Raw genomic sequence first — 18,895 nt, forward strand, 5'->3', positions numbered from 1 at the left:
ACAATCCACCTTTTGACTAAAAGCGTTGCAATTTCGCAACAACAAAGGCAGGAATTTACGGAGTGAGGTTGTGTGGCAACAAAACCTGTTTATTTCTATTGTTCTTTGGAACAGCCAAGTTATCTTGAGTCGCACATTTTCAGCAGTAAGCATTTATGTTGGTGAGCAGACCCCCTTTCTTTGTTCATACGTAGCAAGGGGAAGTGGCAGGAATGAAAAGCTAATTTTGCTCTTCACTGAAGCAGGGAGGATCAGGGACAGTGCAGTCCTAAGCCACTTCCCTGGTTCCTGTTTGGCAGGCTTGCGACCGGGGGCGGGGGGGGGGAATGGTGTAAAACAGCTCTCAGGCCAACATTCGGCAGCGTTTTTCCTGAGCAAATGAATGCAGTGTTTTAACCAGTCGTTTCCTGACTGATAAGGTGGCGGAATAATAGGCGAAAAATCCAAAGGCTGCCCAGTCTGACATAGCTGGAGTGCTGTCTCTATTTTGACTGGAGCCTTTTGTCTTGCGTGCAGGTGTTGCGTCAGTCAGCCGTGAGGAAAGGCAAAGTTTGGAGGCGGGAGTAAAAGTGTTCACTTTTACAAGATCAGCAACTTTTCAAATGTGAAATGATGGTAAAAAATGGACGTGAAATAAGTTTCTAGGTTTCATTTCTAGTGAAATTACTGGCAAAACCGATCCGGATTTGTGAATAGTCTTGACAGCCCTAATATAAGCTTTTTGATGAATAAATGAGCTACCGGAAGTGTTTCTAGGTGTGTTCCTGAGCACCTTCTGAGAGTGTGTAGCACGCTTACTAGGACTTTCAGAAATGTGTCATGCATATGTTCATATTCTTTTTTTTTTTAGTGTAAAAAGGGAAAATGCTTAGTTAAGCAGATATTATAGTCCATAATCTTAATTTATTAATTTTAGTAAAACAAAATACTGGTTTTGGATACAGCAGTCAATAGTCTTTCACAGCTCGTAAACAGAATGGAAATTATATTGCTGTACTTGGAATAGGTGTCATGTTCTTGAATATGTGAAGTAAAAGGCATATCAGTGATGCCTCTTCCGCGATGGCGTGTCACTGCTGACCGTAGAGTCTCTTTCCATTTACTACAAATTGCATATTTTATGTCAGAAGAGGCCAAAACTTAACAATCATTTAAGTTGATATCAGCTTGGCTACTCTTTTAATGGAAGCATGATTAAACTGACAATATTTTAATTTGTATTACTTTTCATAGGAACATGGCCCCTTTAATGTCAATAATTGTAATTTAGTAGTATATTGAGTCTTTGCCTGTTGTCATAAGCAGGTCTGATTCAGTTACTTCAAGGTTGTAGTTTCTGCCTGTGCTGGATTTGTGTTTAGAATCTACAAGCTTTGTTCATGTGTGAGTGTATTGCAATAATGAAGTACTTAAAACCTCTCGGAGAGCCGGTAGCTAAGCTCCTCAGTTATGCATTATAGAAATTATTTTGAGATTTTTCTACTCAGGTATTATGCATGTTTTCTTTTCTCCGTTTCAGGTATTTGGTTTGGTTTAAAGTCAGGTAATTCTTCAGAAAAGGCACTTTTATGCAACTTGAAAAAAAAGGTTAAATCCCCATTATCTGGCAGTAATATATTTAGCAGAAAACTTCTAACTGGTTTGGCTGGCTGCTTCAGAGGTGTCCATGTGCCAGTTCCTCATGAGCTTTTCTAGAAAAAAATATTCTTTTAGTATATCTAAATATTCTTTTAGCATATCTAAAAGTGAAGAACCTGAAAAAACCTCCTCTGCTCTGCAGTGATGGGATTGTGGATCAGGTAGACCTTTCAGATTGCTTTGTGCAGATCCTCTCCTTATACTGAGTGCTATGCAAGTTATTCTGTAAGAATTTTTGCTTTTTTCTTCTTTAAGAACTTCTGCTTCCCAACATAGTTCCTAAGACTGGGATTCCAAAAGGAGATTTTCTTCTTTATAGGAAAGAGATGCTTTGAAATTTTGAATGGACTTGCTCTGGATGCTCTACTGAATGCTGGGAGCCAAATCCATACCCTGTCCAGTCTGTTGGTGTGGATTGACAAAAACCTCAAGTGCCATGAGAGTGCTGTTGGGCATTTAGAACGCCACAGGCTGTGACTTGTGACTGAGCAATTCTTTTCTTGCAGAACTTGTTTTTCTAAAATTTGTTTGATGACTTCTGGACTTTTCTCATTGCTGTTTTGTGTTTTCTTGTTGCTGCCTGGTTCATCTGGGGGCAACATAGCACTGTAGGTTGGAATTTTTGTGTGGACAGGAGACAGAACTAGAATGAAAAGTAGTTTTTTGCTTGTCAGCCATATGGAGTTAAAGCCATATTTACGGCAATTTCACTGTGAGATTGAGAGGGAGAAATGGACAGGGTTTAGGAAAATTGTATTTGTTAGAGAAGAACAGGATCGGTGTCCACAGATGGAGCAATGAGAAAGATGGGAGAAGGCAGAGGCAGTAAGTGGTGAAGAATTTGCTCACCTCAAGGTTTGTTTTAGAATCGGTGCTCTGCTGTTGTACATTCAACAGCAGGAAACTGAGATATAATATTACAGGGTTGTATGTTATCCTTGTGACGTATTTGCATTCTGTATCATTCTCTTTCTGCTGTAGTAATTGCACTAAAGGGTATGGTACACAGTATCCTTCTGCTTCTGTTCCAAGGTCAGGTATAGCATATGTGTGAAAAATAGTTTCTAACCTTTGTCTTCCTCAGTGTACTTCCGGAGACAAGTTACAAGCTGCAATTAGAGTTAACTTTCCAAGCAAAAGGGAAGTATTAAAAATAACAAAGTCACAACCTGGATTTGAGCATGAACTTCTTCAGCATTGGTTTGGAAATGTAACTGCTAATGTTACTGGCATATTTTCTTCTATTCCTCATCAACATTCTTGGGATGTTCAAAGCTAAGGCTGCCAAAGTTTGGAGAGGTTTACTTTTGAGTGTACTTAATTCAAACAACAAGAACGGTCCATTTATTTTGTGACCTATTTATAGCCATTAAACAAACCGTGGCAAATGGATCTGCTTTACTTAATTCAGTACATTTGATGGGAGATTAAGAGCATGGAAAATACATTCATGAAAATAGGTATGTTTGTGTCTGATACCGTGCAAATCTCTCTATACTGCAGAACTGTCATTTTTAAAATAAAAGTAGGAGTTTATATTGCAAGACAAAGAATGGAAAATAAATAAAAGGATTATTAGTTAAGTACTTTGGCAGACCAAATATTGGGGGGATTCGGTTATTTCTAATTGTGAACTATGTATGGTCACAATTGTAAATCTCAAAAAAATAGTATAAACATGAAAAAATGTGCTTTATGTTCTGGCTCATTTTAATGATAAGAGCAACACGTTTTGAGGATTTTTTGGTTGTATTTTTTTTTTTCAGTGTTCTCACCATATTAAAGAGTCGATGTATTATTCCATAACGCAGTATTTTTATATTCCCTGTGTTAAAAAGCTGCTAACAGAAATTCTCTTTTCGCTTCTCAGGTTGTTTTTGAAGTGGTCACTTCAGGTCACCCAGGATATGTGGCTATTGATGAAGTGAAAGTTTTAGGACATCCGTGTAGTAAGTACCTATCTGCTATTTTAAGGCCAGCCCTCTAAAATAAATGTGCCACTATGCTTCAATAAATGTGGGGCAAAAGATATGGAAAATGTCGGAAAACAATGTCACTGCTATAAATATAGGCTGAGTATGTACAAAGTGTTGCTAGCATTTGAGCACTTACACCTTATTGGCTTTAAACACATCTCTTAAAAGCACCTTGTGTAGAGCACTTGGCATAAGTCATCAAGGTTTGTTGGCCAGTTTTCTGTTGGCATCAAAAATTCAGTACAGCCACAAGCTGAGGCATTAGTCAGAGCAGATGAACGCCACAAGAGATGAATATATATGGTTATTTTTCCCAAGGCTTAGAAGGAAGCAAGCTCAGCTGGCCGAGGCTTTGCTAAGCAAGGTTACTTAGGGTACTTCCCCAGCTGTTGTACTTCGGGTTCATGGCTCAGTTTCTGCACTGTTTTCCTTGCTTATGTTTCATGTATGTTTCCTTATCCTATTAAGGATATGTAATAAACTATCCTAAGTTCTTTTAAAATTGATGTCAAAACAAAACCTTGGAAATTAAAGCTTTAATGTAGTAATCCGGGTGTAATTGAACAGACTACTTAAATGATTATTTCATATATTTCCTATTTGTTAAGTAAGGTCTGTTAAGATCATACATAGAATTGTAGGTTGTAATCTTATTGACCAAATGACTGAGTGGGGAAAAAGACACCAACTTCTGTGTAATTGTTCATGTTCCTCTAATGCCATATTGTACTTGTATGCATTCTTTGTGCCTTGTAAGTAAAAGCTGCGATTTAAAAATGAAAAGTGGTTTATCAGTTAGTATCAGAGCACCTCATAAAAATTATTTTAGTGTTAGTAGCAAGAAGACACAGACATTTCTTCAAATGTGGAGACAGTTATGCAGAATCAGCAGCTGTTATTTCTGAATCACTTAGTTCTAATAAAAACAGCAGGCTCTCATGTTGTTAGGCAGCATTTGTGCTTCTGCATTCTGAATTTGTATCTTTGGTTCAGGCAGGGTAAGTCTAAAGCAGCATTTTATCAGCTTAATAATTTTCCTTATACAGATTTTGAGAGGTTTGATCTGTGCATTTGTACCAATCAATTCTCAAAACCTGCAAGTAGCTCTTGCTAGTGTGGAGACTGAGTTATACACCATAGCATGTAGAGTTCTAATGTGAGAGTGCTGAAATGCAAAAGCTTTAATGCAAAGCTCTTTGATGAAGTAATTAAAATGTTAGAAATTAAGACATCAAACCAGTTACGTTGTCTACAAGCAAATTGAAGAAGTGTGCAAATTGGAATAGAACTACTGCGTGTCTAAAACTTAGCAAGACTCGTAATGCTATTCTTTTTCTATATTGCCAAAAAAAATAATTTTTGAATGATTAACTCTTTAAACAAAAAAATCAAATATGAAGAATATTTGCTAGGCAGTTGTCTGCATAGTACGGACAAAGACCAAGCAGAAGGCAAGTTGCAAGAACTGAAAGGGATGGCTTGTGGTGGGTGGGGTTTGTGTGTGTATGTGTGTTCCTTTTTTAAAACCTAATGCCCATTTCCACTTAGACCATACCTGGTAATTCAGAAAGGATAGTTTTCCAGAGTTTAGGAAGACTGAGAAAAAAAATCAAGTGGGGTAAAAGCAGAAGTAAAAAAAAGTAGTGACTGAGAAATGGGGAACCTGTCCAAGTATTTTGCTCGATAGACATTAATAGTTTGATAGGCAAAGAGGATGACTTCGACCTAAAGTCTGTCTGTCCTAATTGGGAAGTGTTTAAGAGGAAAAAAAAAAAAAGCAGCATGTCTAATAAATTTGCCATAAGGACAGTTATCATGAAAACATTTCCTTACACATTTACTATTAATTTGGGGTATTTTATTCCATCTCCTCCTTCTTATACTGCCTTAGACTGAATAGTAAGCAACTTTTTCTTGAATTCTGGTAGCTGGTTATTTGTAAATTCCTTAAAACTGCAGTTTCTCCCAGTGATAAGGTCTTTTGAGAAATTGTCATCAACACTTCAAATGGTTGTGGTGCTCTGCTAGAAACTGTATGTTTAGTTTGTCAGTTTATTGCTAATACTAACATTTCCATGTCTGAAAGCAATGTTCTGAGCCTGGCTTATCATCTGCTCGTACAGACAGTGCAAAAAGTCCCCTTGTCTGCAGTAGGATGTCAATGGTTGGGGAATACTGCCTTTTCAAGGATAAGTTTCTGAATCAAATTTCTATGTTTTTCTGTGTCACATGATTGACTCTTTCCAGTAAAACAAAAACACGCATGCTATCTTTCCTCCTTCAGTGGACGTAGTTCTTGTTTGAATATCTGTTTCATTTGTTAGGTTATTTGTAGCTGTATTGCTTTCATTTTTGCTGGGAGCCTTTTCTCTTTCTAAATGAAAAATAAGTATTTGTATGGAGAATGCATGTGTTTTGGTTTTTCTGCAGTGTTGTTGAGAAGAATTGTATTTAGAGAATACAGTAGTAGTTGATGAGAAGTGTTATGTTAGTATTTTAGCTGTTTGGTGTGCTACATCTCTAAAGCATCTCCTCTATAGTCACTGTACCTGTTTAAAAAGAAAAACCTGTTTCCCTGACAACGTCACTCAACTTCTTACTGTTTTGTCTAGTTGGTAGTGTAAGTATCTAATCAGTTTTTGTTCAAAACATAATTAGTTTCCAATATGATCCTTATTAATAGAGTTTTATTGCAAGAGGGATGCTGAGCTATGATAATTCACACAGCAGGAGCAATTAAATAGCACTTTTGCTCTTTCCCAGGTACGGAAGTAAACCAACCTAGAATCTAATGAGTAGTCAGTGATCTTTAAAGCAGGGCTTTTTAATTTGCTCCGTGTATTACTCATAGCCAGTACTTCCATGTTGCGTAACTCCAATACTTTATGTTCTTCCAACAGCAAAAACTCCCCATTTCTTGCGTCTTCAGAGTGTGGAAGTCAATGCGGGACAATTTGCTACTTTTCAGTGTACTGCCAATGGTGGAACAGACTCAGGTGACAGACTCTGGTTACAGGTAATTTCTTTCTTTCCTAATGCACTGAGATCTGGGGGGAAGAGAGTTCATTACTCTGAAAGGAATGTAAAACATGAAAAATGATAGGGCTGTCCATTTCATCAATATTAGATTTTATAGCGCCTTTGAACTGTTGCATAGCAGGTGTCCTGTTGTAGAAAGTGATACTGGAAGATTTTGCTCCCTTGTTTCAATGGGATGCCTTATTAAAAATAAAGGTAGTGGTTTTGTTACATGTGATAATCATGAGTAAAGGCTAAATCCCCAAGGGAAGAGCACGTGGCTTTCTCAGAATGTCTATGCTGGCTAACTGCAACATCACGCACAATGATTTTTTTTTTTTTGGCTTACCTCTATCTCTGTTTAGTGTTTTCAGCTAAAATTACATTCCTACTTTTTAAGTCAGGAGAATTGTGCCCAGTTCTGGGCTCCGCAGTTCAAGAAAGACAGGGAGCTGCTAGAGAGAGTCCAGTGGAGGGCTACAAAGATGATCAAGGGAACGGAGCACCTCTCTTATGAGGAAAGGCTGAGAGACCTGAGTCTATTTAGCCTTGGAGAAGTCTCAGAGGAGATCTCATCAATGCTTATAAATACCAAAAGGGAGGTGTCAAGAGGATGAGGTCAGCCTCTTTTCAGTGGTGCCCAGCGACAGGACAAGGGGCAACAGGCACAAACTGGAACACAGGAAATTCCATCTCAACATGAGGGAAAACTTCTTTCCTTTGAGGGTGGCAGAGCACTGGAACAGGCTTCCCAGAGAGGTGGTGCAGTCTTCTTCTCGGGAGATGTTCAAAACCCACCTGGATGTGTTCCTATCCAGTGTGCTTTAGGTGAACCTGCGTTAGTGGGTAGGTTGGACTAGATGATCTCCAGAGGTCTTCCAACTCCTCCTTCCAATTCTGTGATTCTGTGACAGACAGAAGCCTGACCATCTGTATTTTAAGACCCAAAGAATCTTACCTATATTGATTGAGTCCATAATTTTTTACTTATTGAGTAATGTAGCTTCTAGATAGGTGTCAGATCTTGATTTAAAGACTGTCTCCAACTCATTTTCTTTCAGTAAAGTTTCTCCTTATCCGTATGTGTAACCTTGTGTCAAGAACATGCTTCTTACTTGATCTCTTTTAGTAATGGGGGTGCAAGTTTAACTGCTGTCTTGCTGCCGTCATTCCAGGATTGTCTGTTCTCTACAGCAAACAATAGTCTGTATTTGGTCTTAGCATTAGGGATATACCAACCTCCAGATCCCTGTGCTTTCCATACGTGACAAACAACACGCTAGAACTGGGACGTTGTCTGAGAGCAGGAAATAAGGTTGCCTAAAACAATGCTTAAGGAGAACAGTCAGATGAAACTGCAGTATGTGGAGAAGAAAAGATAGGAGAAATTGAAGCAATGCTACAGGTGGGACTTAGAGATGAAATTCTCTTTTTTTTGTTGTTTAAGCGATTTCAGGCTTTTACTATCGTTTTCCTTTCACGTTGCACTTAGTGCAAAATTTCATCAAGCATTTTGGAAAGGATTCATTTAAGTGTGACAGCTTAAATAGCTGAGTAGTTATAAGAAAACAAGCATACAAACAAATAAGTAAAACCACTTGAAAAGCAAAGACCCATATTTATCTGTATATGAATGACAAACGGTTATGTCTATCCAGAAAGAGCCTGATCAAATACAGTAGAAGGCAATGGAAATCTCCTTTGTTTTTATTTGGGTTTGCACGGGTATTTTCAACCTCTGTGCTGATATAAGGGTGATACTTCTCTAACACTCCAGCCCTTTAAAGCCAGTGGTACAATGTTGAATTGGTAGAATTAGACCCCTGTCTTTCCTAAGCCGCTGAGACTTTTTGAAAGAATGATTTTTCCAGTCATGAAAAGAGTTTAGCACTATGGGAAAATAATGGGTTGTTATTTCGTCAATGATAACCTTTCTAGAACCTTCGAACTTTTGAATACTGCTTTTTTTTAAAATTGAAGGTAGAATTTAGTATAGGGAAATCCTGATTCCATTCAGTTTTTTCATATATTTCAGAGCAGTGTAGTTTCAGCTTTAACTTTTTTGCATGGAATTTAGGACACACACAAATTCTTTGCAAGACCGGAAAGTAATTTCTTTATTTTAGAAATACGATATCCTTCTAGAGCTTATGTAATATAAAAATAATTCTTCTTAACAGCAGTACAAATTCCAGAATATCTTTGCTGAGCTTAGTTAAGTGATTCCTTGTTTATACATAATTATGAGGGTTTTTTTTTTTCTATATGTGAAGGATAACAAAGTAATGACAGATCGCCTTTTGAGGAATTTCATCTTTCTGCAGGGCCACTGTTTATATATCTTGTCCATATAACTACAGGTCCCTCTGGTAATCAGTCCAAGGTTGTGCAAATTCCAGGTGGGCCTTTGTGTAAGAACATTTCAAAAGTTGACAAGGTCTCCTAGATGGCTTGGATTTATTTTTGTACTTGTTTGTCAGTTTCCACAGATGTCTGCTGCAACTTAACAGTAAAACCGATCAGACAGCTCCACGTGTTGGATGCTGCGTATCAAGGCTATGAGATACTGTTCCCAACAGGATTAGCTGTGTTTTAGTGTGCTAGGTCACTACTGGGTAACAGATCCCCAGACCTTGCAGTTCTCCATCAGTCAGCTGAGCCCATCTGGTTTCGTGATGTGCTATTGAGGAATTTTCTATATGCCTGTTTATAACATCCAGTAGCGGCAGGATTTTACTCCTCTAGTTCTGTCCCTTTTATGTAGTACCTCTCAGCTTGTATGCAGCAGAAGACTTCAAGTTTAGTAGTACACTTTTTTCTGGTGTGTTTGTTTATTTTACTTTTTACAGTCTGCTAGACTGTGAGGGTTATACCTTTATATATATTCCTTAAAACAAATGAATAATTGTAACTTGGTTGGTTATTTTAATCTCCTTGTCTTTGCTGAGTAGTTCTTGGAAACAGCATAGATGTTCTTAGTTTAATAATGCCCAGGCCTTGAAGCAGCCCTAAGTGAAACCTATAGATCATGGTTTATTACCTCTTTTTTTTTTTCTTCTTTTCAAGCCTGTCCCACTCTTATTCCCTATGGAATATGAAGTCTATTAATTTATGGAGTATTATGGAAGTTTTTGCAATTGAAAAGGTGATGGGGGAACCACAATTCATAGGTGAGCTGCCCAAATTAGACCACTGAGCCATGAAATTTGTTTCATGATGCTGTGATCAGTATTTACTCTTTCGGGAAAGGGAAGACAGAAAGCTGTTTACCTATTCCATAGTGCACTGCTTTGCAAGAAAAACATTTTTCCTGATCCTGCTAGGCAGCCATGCACCCTAGTGCATGAGCTATGTTGCAAGTTTGTCAGATAATTTGGCAACAAATTGTAGGTATTTTCAGTGATATAATTGCAAGTTAAAGTCAAACGAAAGGACTCAAAAACACAACACAGCATCGTACAAGTTTGTTTTTGTTGTTTTAACGAGTGTCCAATTAATAAGGTCATTGGTCAGATTGTATGTTTATGAATTAATGTCCTCATTAGCTTATGTTTTAAACATAAACATACCTTAAAAATAAATCTGATTACACTAATGAAGGAATGTTTATAATTAACAGATGTGTCCCATCTGCTTACATTTTCTTTATCACATCTGTGGACAGGACAGGTTGTTATCAGTATGGGTTGACTCTTTCTATTCCATTGAATGATTAAGAAAAAATGCCATTCCTATGCTCTTTCCTGTGCTCCCGCTATAAGGTCTGTAGCAATTGCTGTGGGTTTTCTTTTAATTGAACAAATTCCTCTTTGAAACTACAGGCTCCAGAGGTTGACACCAACAATAAGATAAAGCACTAGGCACTAAAGGAGCTGGGGGTATCCCAAGGAATGGAAATACACTTCAGAAAAAAAGCCACCAAAACCATAAGCATTTGTAGGTGGGAGCCAAACTTAGAATTTAGAAAGAAATTAATATGGGGAACACAGAACAGTTAATGGTCAAGTGAAAGCAGCTGAGACAATGTCTTCTGAAAAGCTTGTGCTAGTATTAGTATTTAGTAAATTGACACAAGAAACACAGAACTGTATTACTGGAGAAAGAAGGTAGAATTCTTTTTTGGAAGTAACCTTCTTTTGGGGCAGCCTAGAACATTGAAAAGGCAAACATTTTTGCTTTCCATCAGCATCTTGGAGCCAGGAATCTAAATGGTAGCTTGCAAATTAAAATGAAGTTTAGAAAAATAAAGTTTTACTTAAAAACAGGTAAACTTCTTCCACTGTGAACCCCAGGTATACACATACATAGATTTTCTTCTCCGCAAGTGTATGAATTTTGAACTGTCATGTATTGAATGTTTACGCATACAAAATATTATATTTAATAGTAACTAAAATTAAAATTATTATCAAGTGAAAATTGCTTAAATATTAAAATAAATGTTTCCAAGGAAATACTTGGGAATAGTTGTGCCTCTGCAGCTTAAAAGTTTGAACCTCTTGAGTCTACCCTTTTTAAGGTACATATTAACATCTCTTTTTTTTTTTTTTTTTTTTCTCCTACAGAATCCCCATCTTATTCAGTATAGTGGACATATTCAGTTGATGAGTAGCTCCTTAACATGTGGGCTCCTTCATACAAGTATATTTAGGGCTTCACTTTGCTTACTAAATACTGTACAAATCAGTTCTGAAAACAGGTTGATTCATTTTCTAATGGAAACTTTTCTGCTAATGCTAGTGCTTCACAATATTAAGTTTTTTCTATGTGGTGGATTGACGTGATCCTCATTTTATACTTCAGGAACATAGACACTGAGAAACAAAAGCAAAACATATCCCTTTCTTTTGGAAACAGTCTCTGAGACATATGGATCTGATTCTCTACATGTAAGGCGCACTGAGCACTTTCCATGATCAGTGATCATGGATGTTAGTTGCAATAGCGAGTGGCCAGTACTTCGGGAAATTGGCTACAAAGACCAAAATTAGGCATCTAGAATGTCACTATGCAGTTAGAAGAGTCCTGGAAAAAGTTTAGGTGACATGACATAAGGTGTCTATGACAGAGGCATGTCTGTTAAATCATGGAATCATGCAGATTCTGCAACTGACTTGTTTGTTCCTTAGCTTCTCAGGCCTGGCTCCGTCTCTTCATTTTCCCACCCTCGTCTGCTGCTTCTCCTAATTTGCAGCTTGTTTAATCAGTTCCCTCTCTGTACTCCTTGTTCTTAGAATGATTTAGAGTATGACTCCAGGGAAATTGCTTTTCAGATGATACCCAGGTATCATGAAATTCCATTTTAATATCAAACCCAATCTTTTGATATTAATTTTTAAAGATTTGTTGTAGCATCACTAAACATGTAGCAATTGCATTTTTCAGAGACTTGTACCTTGACTCAGTGTGGGAAGCCTTCCTTGAGAGAGCTTCTTCAAACAGTGGAAAGCTACAGTTGATGAGGCAGAGAGGTCATCACTTCACTGAAGTATTTTTCTTAGTCTCATTCTAAAACATGGTTGAAATTCAAATAATTATTTCAAAATGTAAGTCTCAGACACATAACTTTCATTGCAGGAACACAGACCTAAGAGTGAAAATTTGTTGAAGATAAGCAAATCACAATAGTGTCTCAGAATATGTGACAGCTGTAGGAAGCGGCATTATCAGACTTACCAATAGCAAGAGACTAATGGGTATTCTCTGTTAGACAGGGAGAGGGGGAAATCTTTCATACCTATGGTTTATGTTTATGCATGCAGAACACATGCTACTTCATTTGCAGCCAAGAAACTAAGAATAGTATCACTCTAATGGCCAGTCTTCTCTACCCTATCTAAACTGTTTGCTACCTGTTAATAAGGGATTTGGCTTTTCTTCTTGTCTTCTCTGAGAGCTATCTTTCACCTTATTCAGTGTATGGGTTTTTTTGTATCTTCAGTAATCTTTTGCTGAAGGTATGAAAAGTATGAAAGACTTTATGCCTCTACATACAAAACTGCAAAACCTGTATGCATTATTTATTATTTATTCAAAGGAAGAGATATAATCCTGTGTCAGAGGGTGTTCTGGAAAATAAATTGTTTTCCTTAGGAATACATACACACGCACGCACAAATGAGAGAGGTATCAAAAACATTCTTGTGAGAATGTAGAACCAGTGCAATGACTCCTGGCAAATGATGAAAATAAAACATATTTATAGGATATACAAAATAGTTTGTGTGTGCATGTGCTTGTTTATGTAAATCACATAAGGTATCCCAGGAGGTGAACTGAAGTCCTAGAGTTTCATAAGAATTTTTTGTTATGCTGTAAACTCTCTGAGGCTTTCACATAATTACCATTTTCACTGCTAAGTCTGTAAGCACTGGAGGAAAAAATGTTTCAGCCATTTTTTGAGTACTAAGATAATAAAGCAGTGTTTTACCTGTTAAAATTAAATCATATACATATGTAACAACTTAGTAACACAAACAGGTGGAACTATTAATGTAAACTATACAATGAGATAGGCCTAAAGAAAGTGTTCTTTTGAATATTAAAAAAAAAAGACAAAAAAATTTGGGTTGATCAGTAGGTGCTTTTGTGTACTACAGGAGTACAGGAGATCGTTCTTCCTCCTGGTCATAAATAGCTTAATTTTCTGAGACTGATCAAGCCACCTTGTGCATAGCAAATTTTCTTGAGTCCATTGACTTGAGAAGAGCTTTAATGACATCAATCAGCTAAAGATTTTGCCAAGACTACACACATCCTGATGCAACTGCATCCTAATATGTTTTTGTGGTAACCTAAGGTGATTTTTCTGTTAGAAGGATAATTAGTGCCCTGTAGGAAGGGCCACTGTCTGTTATTGAATAGATAACAGTTAAACCAGGTTTTGGTACGTTAATTTCTTTGTCTCCCCCTCTCCAGTCCAGTATATATTTACTGCCTTTCTTGTAGTCAATACTGTATATTTTCCATTGTCATGACTCAGTTTTAGTTGCCTTTTATTAATTGCGTAATAATCTTACTATATGACAGAAAAAGTTCTATGAACAGCATAATATAGGAGGTTTGTGACATGTGTCATGTTTGTGTTACCTAATGTCTAAGGAGCTGTGATCTTTGATGAACACTTTTTCTTCATTATCTGACTTAAATGTGAATTTTCTGGTGCCTATAATATACTTTAGCTTATGCTTTGGGTAACCTTGCAGAACTGTGCTGTTTATTTTTACAGACACGGTAATAACTGAAACATTCCGTGAAGTTTGCGTGGATTTTGTTGGGAGACTTTAAGATCTTTGAAGAGAAATGAGAAAGTAACACATGTATGGATGGCCTGACCATTCTTACCAATTTCTTTACATTAGGCTAAAAAGGAAAGAAAGAACAAAAGAAAACAAATCCCGTGTTCATATTTGGCTAATAGAAAAAACTTCCGCATGTGTTAGCAATTATGTATAGCACTCATTATGTATACCGATTATAATTTATAATGAATAATAGTGCATTATAGAGACAAGTCACTAGTAGTGTGCTCTACGAATCGATACAGGGACAAGTGCTGTTCAGCCTCTTTATTACTGACCTGGATGATGATAGCTTGCACCCTCTGCAAGTTCGCAGACAGCACAAAGTTGGGAGTAGCTGATGCACCAGGCGGTAAGGCTGCCGTTCACAGGGACCTTGACAAGCTGGAGAAATGGGCAGAGAGGAACCTCATGAAATTCATTAAAGGGAAGTGCGAAGTCCTGCCTCAGAGAAGGAATAATCCCATGCATACTGGGGCCTGACAGGCTTGAAACTAGTTTTGCAAAGAACCTGGTGATCATGGTGGACAAGTTGATGATGAGCTATCCATGTGCCCTTGCAGCAATGAAGGCTAACAGCCTCCTGGGCTGCATTAGGAACAGTGTTGCCAGCAGGTCGAGGGAGGTGATCCTTCCCCTCTGCTCAGTACTGGTGAGACACATATGGAGTGCTGTGTCCAGTTGTGGGCTCCCCAGTACAAGAGAGATACGGACACGTTGGAGGAGGGTTAAGGGACTGCAGGATCTCAAATGTAAGGAGAGAGCTGGGACTGTTCAGTCTGGAGTGAGAAGGATCAGGGGAGAATTTGAAAGGAGCAGAGATTAGAGACGCACTCTTCTCAGTAGTATCTAGTGCCAGGACAAGAGGTAATGGGCACAAGCTGAAATACAGGAAACTCCACTCAAACATAAGAAAAAGAAAATAAATTACTGTGTTCAAACACTGGAACAAGTTGCTTGGAGAGGCTAGGGAGTCTCCATCCTTGGAGATATTAATGCAGCTGGTTGCAGTCATGAGCAACTTGTTGTAGTTGACCCTGCTTTGAGAAATCCCTTCCAATCATAGTTATTTTGTGATTATGATAATATTTAAAAATCACTATTCTCATCTCTACCATTTAGCAATTTTACTGATAAGGAAATACTGAAATGGAGTTTCTTGAGTGAGGTGAGATGTGTGCCTATGTGTACACACTGGTTTTCAGCAGTTGATTGTACTCCTCTTTTTTCCCATTTTAAGCTCTTGGTCTGTCTTTGCTGTTAATTTCTGTTCCTGTCCGTTTATACTTCTTATTTCTTACTTTACTTCTGTCGGTCATAAAGGAGAGAAGGGAAATTCTCAGCACTAAGAGCACACAGAAGAAACTCAGCAAAGTCGTTGGGATGGGGCTTTGGCTGTCAATGAACACTGACCTATTAAATTTCTGATCACACCCAAATTCCAGCAGTTTATGTGGGAGGAGCTGTATATTGCTAGGAGGGTGTCAGAAATACAAAATCATCTGTTAATGTGGAAGCTGCAGTCTAGTACTTTGTATAACATGCCAGTAGTATAGGAAGTGGCAAAAAGAAGCTCTTTTTCGTATGGTTTACAAAAGTAAAGTAAAGAAAAGGCAAAAAATAGATACTTTGAAGCGTCTGTGGAACAATGCATTCTGTTATCTGTATATCCCTGTTCCTCACTTACATAATTGTTACAGCACAATTTTATAAACATCTGCATACAATATTGTGTTAGCTTGTTGAGTTTGCATTTATTTTAATTTTGCTTGATGTTTAATTTGCACATACTCTGTCACAGTAATTTTTTAGGAGAGAAACTTCAATTTTTCTGATTTTCCACATTTAAAAAACTTTGATAAAATGTGATAGAAGGATCTAGTTTAATTTACATACTCTCTTTCCCTAACGAGAGGCATAAGAAAGAAATGTAATAAATCTCAGCTTTCTAAACATCAGTTCAAACTTAGAAAATTTTTAAGTATGTTCATGTGTATTAGAGATCCCATACCAAATTTTTGGAACAAAGTATCTACGTTTATTTTAATTGTTCCACTCTAGCTGTAAGCAAATGCATATACCACAAGCTTTATACCTTAAGACAGTATATATTTAGATTGTATGAAAAGTCGAATATATTTTTGAATATGTATACCTAAACTTCCAAACCAGTTCCTGTTACAAAAGAGTTGTTAGGTTAGGTGCTCATCCTTTGAGGAAGATGAAAGCATTGCTTATGCATCAAGCTTTGTTGTGAACTGTTACATCTTCCTTCTGGGCAATCGGGCTGCAGGCTTCATCACGCTTAGAGCAATCCTTTTCTCTCTTCTCTCTGTTAGGATGCAATCTCCCATCAGGGACAACACCAGCCAGGCTTTTTTTACCTGGACTTACAAGTTTTATTCTTGTATGTATGTAGATTTGAGTGAGCTTTATGTGATGCTAAGATTTCTCTTACAGAATTTTCAGTTACTAGTGGTATCAGAGAGTAGGAATAATTAACTAATTTTGGACTGTTAATGTTAAATCCCACTGAACAAATGCAAAAAAAAGAAAGACATCTTGAAGTCAATGTACTTGTGAGGTATTTTGACTTCAGTGAAGTTTCGGAGCTGACCATCAGAAACCATCCAGCCTAGTGTTTATTAGTAAATAAACTACGTGCACCTGAATTTTCAAAACGTGTTTAGAGTGTGGTAGGAATGTACAGTAAGGGTGACTTCCTCCTTGGACACCGTCTTTTCCTTTACAGGTTAGTGTCAGTGAGTCTGAGTGGCACATCAGGTGCTGTGTGCTCTTATCACTGGCATGACTCTGTAAGTAGTAAGAGTGTTTTAGGACTAAATTCTCAAAATCGAGGAACTGGCATACTGTCAGTGTTCAAAACGGGAGTATTGCCAACCTGCCACCCTCCTGTTTTTGCACCCAGGCACAGTGAAATCTTTCCACCACGGCAGTGTGCTGCCCAGGCTGGTTCTTGCAAGGGATTTCTGCATTTTCCTTAGAAAAACAACCTATCAAAAAAACCCAGCCCTAAAACTCAAGAATATTAGAGGCCAACTTGCTAAGTCAGGGCCACAGCGCAATCACTGATGGATGTCAGACTGTCATATCACTTCCACCTGCTTCCCATGTAGCACAGTGGGGGTTCACAGAGCTAGTATGACCAACAGAAGGCACAGCTGGAAGAACTAAAATGCCTGATGGTGCGATAGATGGTCTGAATCTGTATGGTAGCCTTATACTACTTATATTAGATGGTGCCACTGTAATACTGGAGACAAAAATGAGCCTTGTATTCTCCTGCTCAGGAACATTGCAGAAACCTGGCCAGCAAAGTTCCTCTAAAGGGTAAGCCTCCCAGTCCACCCTGCCCGACGCAAGAGCCAAATGTTGGTAACCATGAAGAAACGTCACCGTGTTTTGTTACTAGTATTAAAAAAAATGCAGATAAGGGTAAATGGAAAAATAACTTTCACTCCTAACCTCATGAACCAGCTCCACCATTCCTAAGTGATGTGGATGCAGAACACATTTTTGAAGCTTCTAACGTTGTCGAAAGTATTTGATTTCTGCTGAAAATACCTGACAGAAGCCACTGTAAAGTTTTGCATTATGACATTAGTCCAAACCTTTAGATCAGAAACTCTTCAGATCAGTGAGCACCGCAGACCACACTCTGGTAGTGATACCAAAAAAAAAACTAAAGACTTCAGTGGACGTGAACAAATTTGATTTTAATGCAAGAAAATTAAGCAACCTTTAACACAGTAGAAAAAAAAATAATACTGTAGACTGAGGAGAGAGGTGCTTAGCCCTGTAGGTGGTGTTGGTCATACACTCCAGCAGGGAGTGATAATGGGTGGTGTTCTCTGAAGGCCTGCCATCAGCACCTGTCTAGCAGAGGTAGATGCTGCTCTGCCAAGAGTGTGTTTGTGACACTGAAATATGCATTTTGTTTTCAACTAGTATATCAACCGTTCCTGCTTACAAAGGGAATATGGAGTCTGAAAACTTTTAATATCGGTATTAAAATTTTTGTCTTGAAAAAAAAGCCTTTTAATCACAAATATATAACTCTTAATCTCCTGTTTCTTTGTTAATCCCCTGTGACCAAAAGAGATTTTTGGGGAAAAGTAAAGCTGAAGAATTCATAAATGTAGAAGTTTTACTTTTAGAAGTACACTAGAAACTCTGTGAAATCCACAAGGGCCTTGGCTATGATCAACAATGTAAAACTTTAAGGCAGTTGGAGAAAGCTTGTCAAAGTCGGTTTGTGAGTAACCTGAAAAATTAGTAGACTTTGATCCTCCTCATTTGCTTAAGATGACCTGTTGCACTTTAGATCTATAAAGAGAGTCAGAAGTGCCACCTAAGAGAGCCATTATTATTTTTATTTAATGGGGATGATATGAAGCTTGGACTCTAGACAAAAAGCTTTTGGTAACAGGTAGTTGTTCTTTCTTCTTCTTCTTCCTTTTTCCCTGTTTTAGAGCTGTGTCTCAAGTGTTCAGAGACTACCGGATATTAATGAACTGACTGCATACATTGATTTGCAGAAGATTTGCTTACCTGCAGGCATTTATGGACACATGCAAGTTAGAGAGGATGCACATAAATCAGTCCCTCTCCTCCATCCCTGTCCATCCCCATATGTATTCTCATTTGATGAAGTGACCCGTAAGAAAAGTTGTTCTGGGATTACCTTTATCAGTCTAACCATTTTGATATTCTTGTCTGAATTTGAAAATGAAGCGACCTAAGTAGCATACTCTTTTCAGGAAACTCAGTGTGATGTGTTAATCCTCCAGTTATAATGGAGCGTTTAATAATATAGTGAATGGTGATTAGCAAACCTGAGATAATGGAACAGTTGACCTGTGCCACGGGGAGCTGGTTAAATTCAGCTTGCTTTTAAACAGCCTGTTAGGTGTGCCTGTCTCTGGACCCTGAAGGCTGCCT

At 37.8% G+C, this 18,895-nt stretch overlaps 1 protein-coding gene across 11 annotated transcripts in view; it reads left to right on the forward strand.

Annotated features, from left to right (window-relative positions):
• PTPRM (protein tyrosine phosphatase receptor type M) overlaps positions 1 to 18,895 on the forward strand; it is a 484,559-nt gene that overhangs the window by 163,137 nt on the left and 302,527 nt on the right. For all 11 annotated transcript variants that reach the window (XM_054191333.1, XM_054191334.1, XM_054191337.1 and 8 more), the window contains exons 4-5: positions 3,509 to 3,587; positions 6,515 to 6,630. In XM_054191333.1, the coding sequence (XP_054047308.1) occupies positions 3,509 to 3,587; positions 6,515 to 6,630 (195 nt within the window). The remainder of the gene's footprint in view (positions 1 to 3,508; positions 3,588 to 6,514; positions 6,631 to 18,895) is intronic.

This window comes from Rissa tridactyla, chromosome 2 (assembly GCF_028500815.1).
Source record: "Rissa tridactyla isolate bRisTri1 chromosome 2, bRisTri1.patW.cur.20221130, whole genome shotgun sequence".
NCBI lineage: Eukaryota > Metazoa > Chordata > Aves > Charadriiformes > Laridae > Rissa > Rissa tridactyla.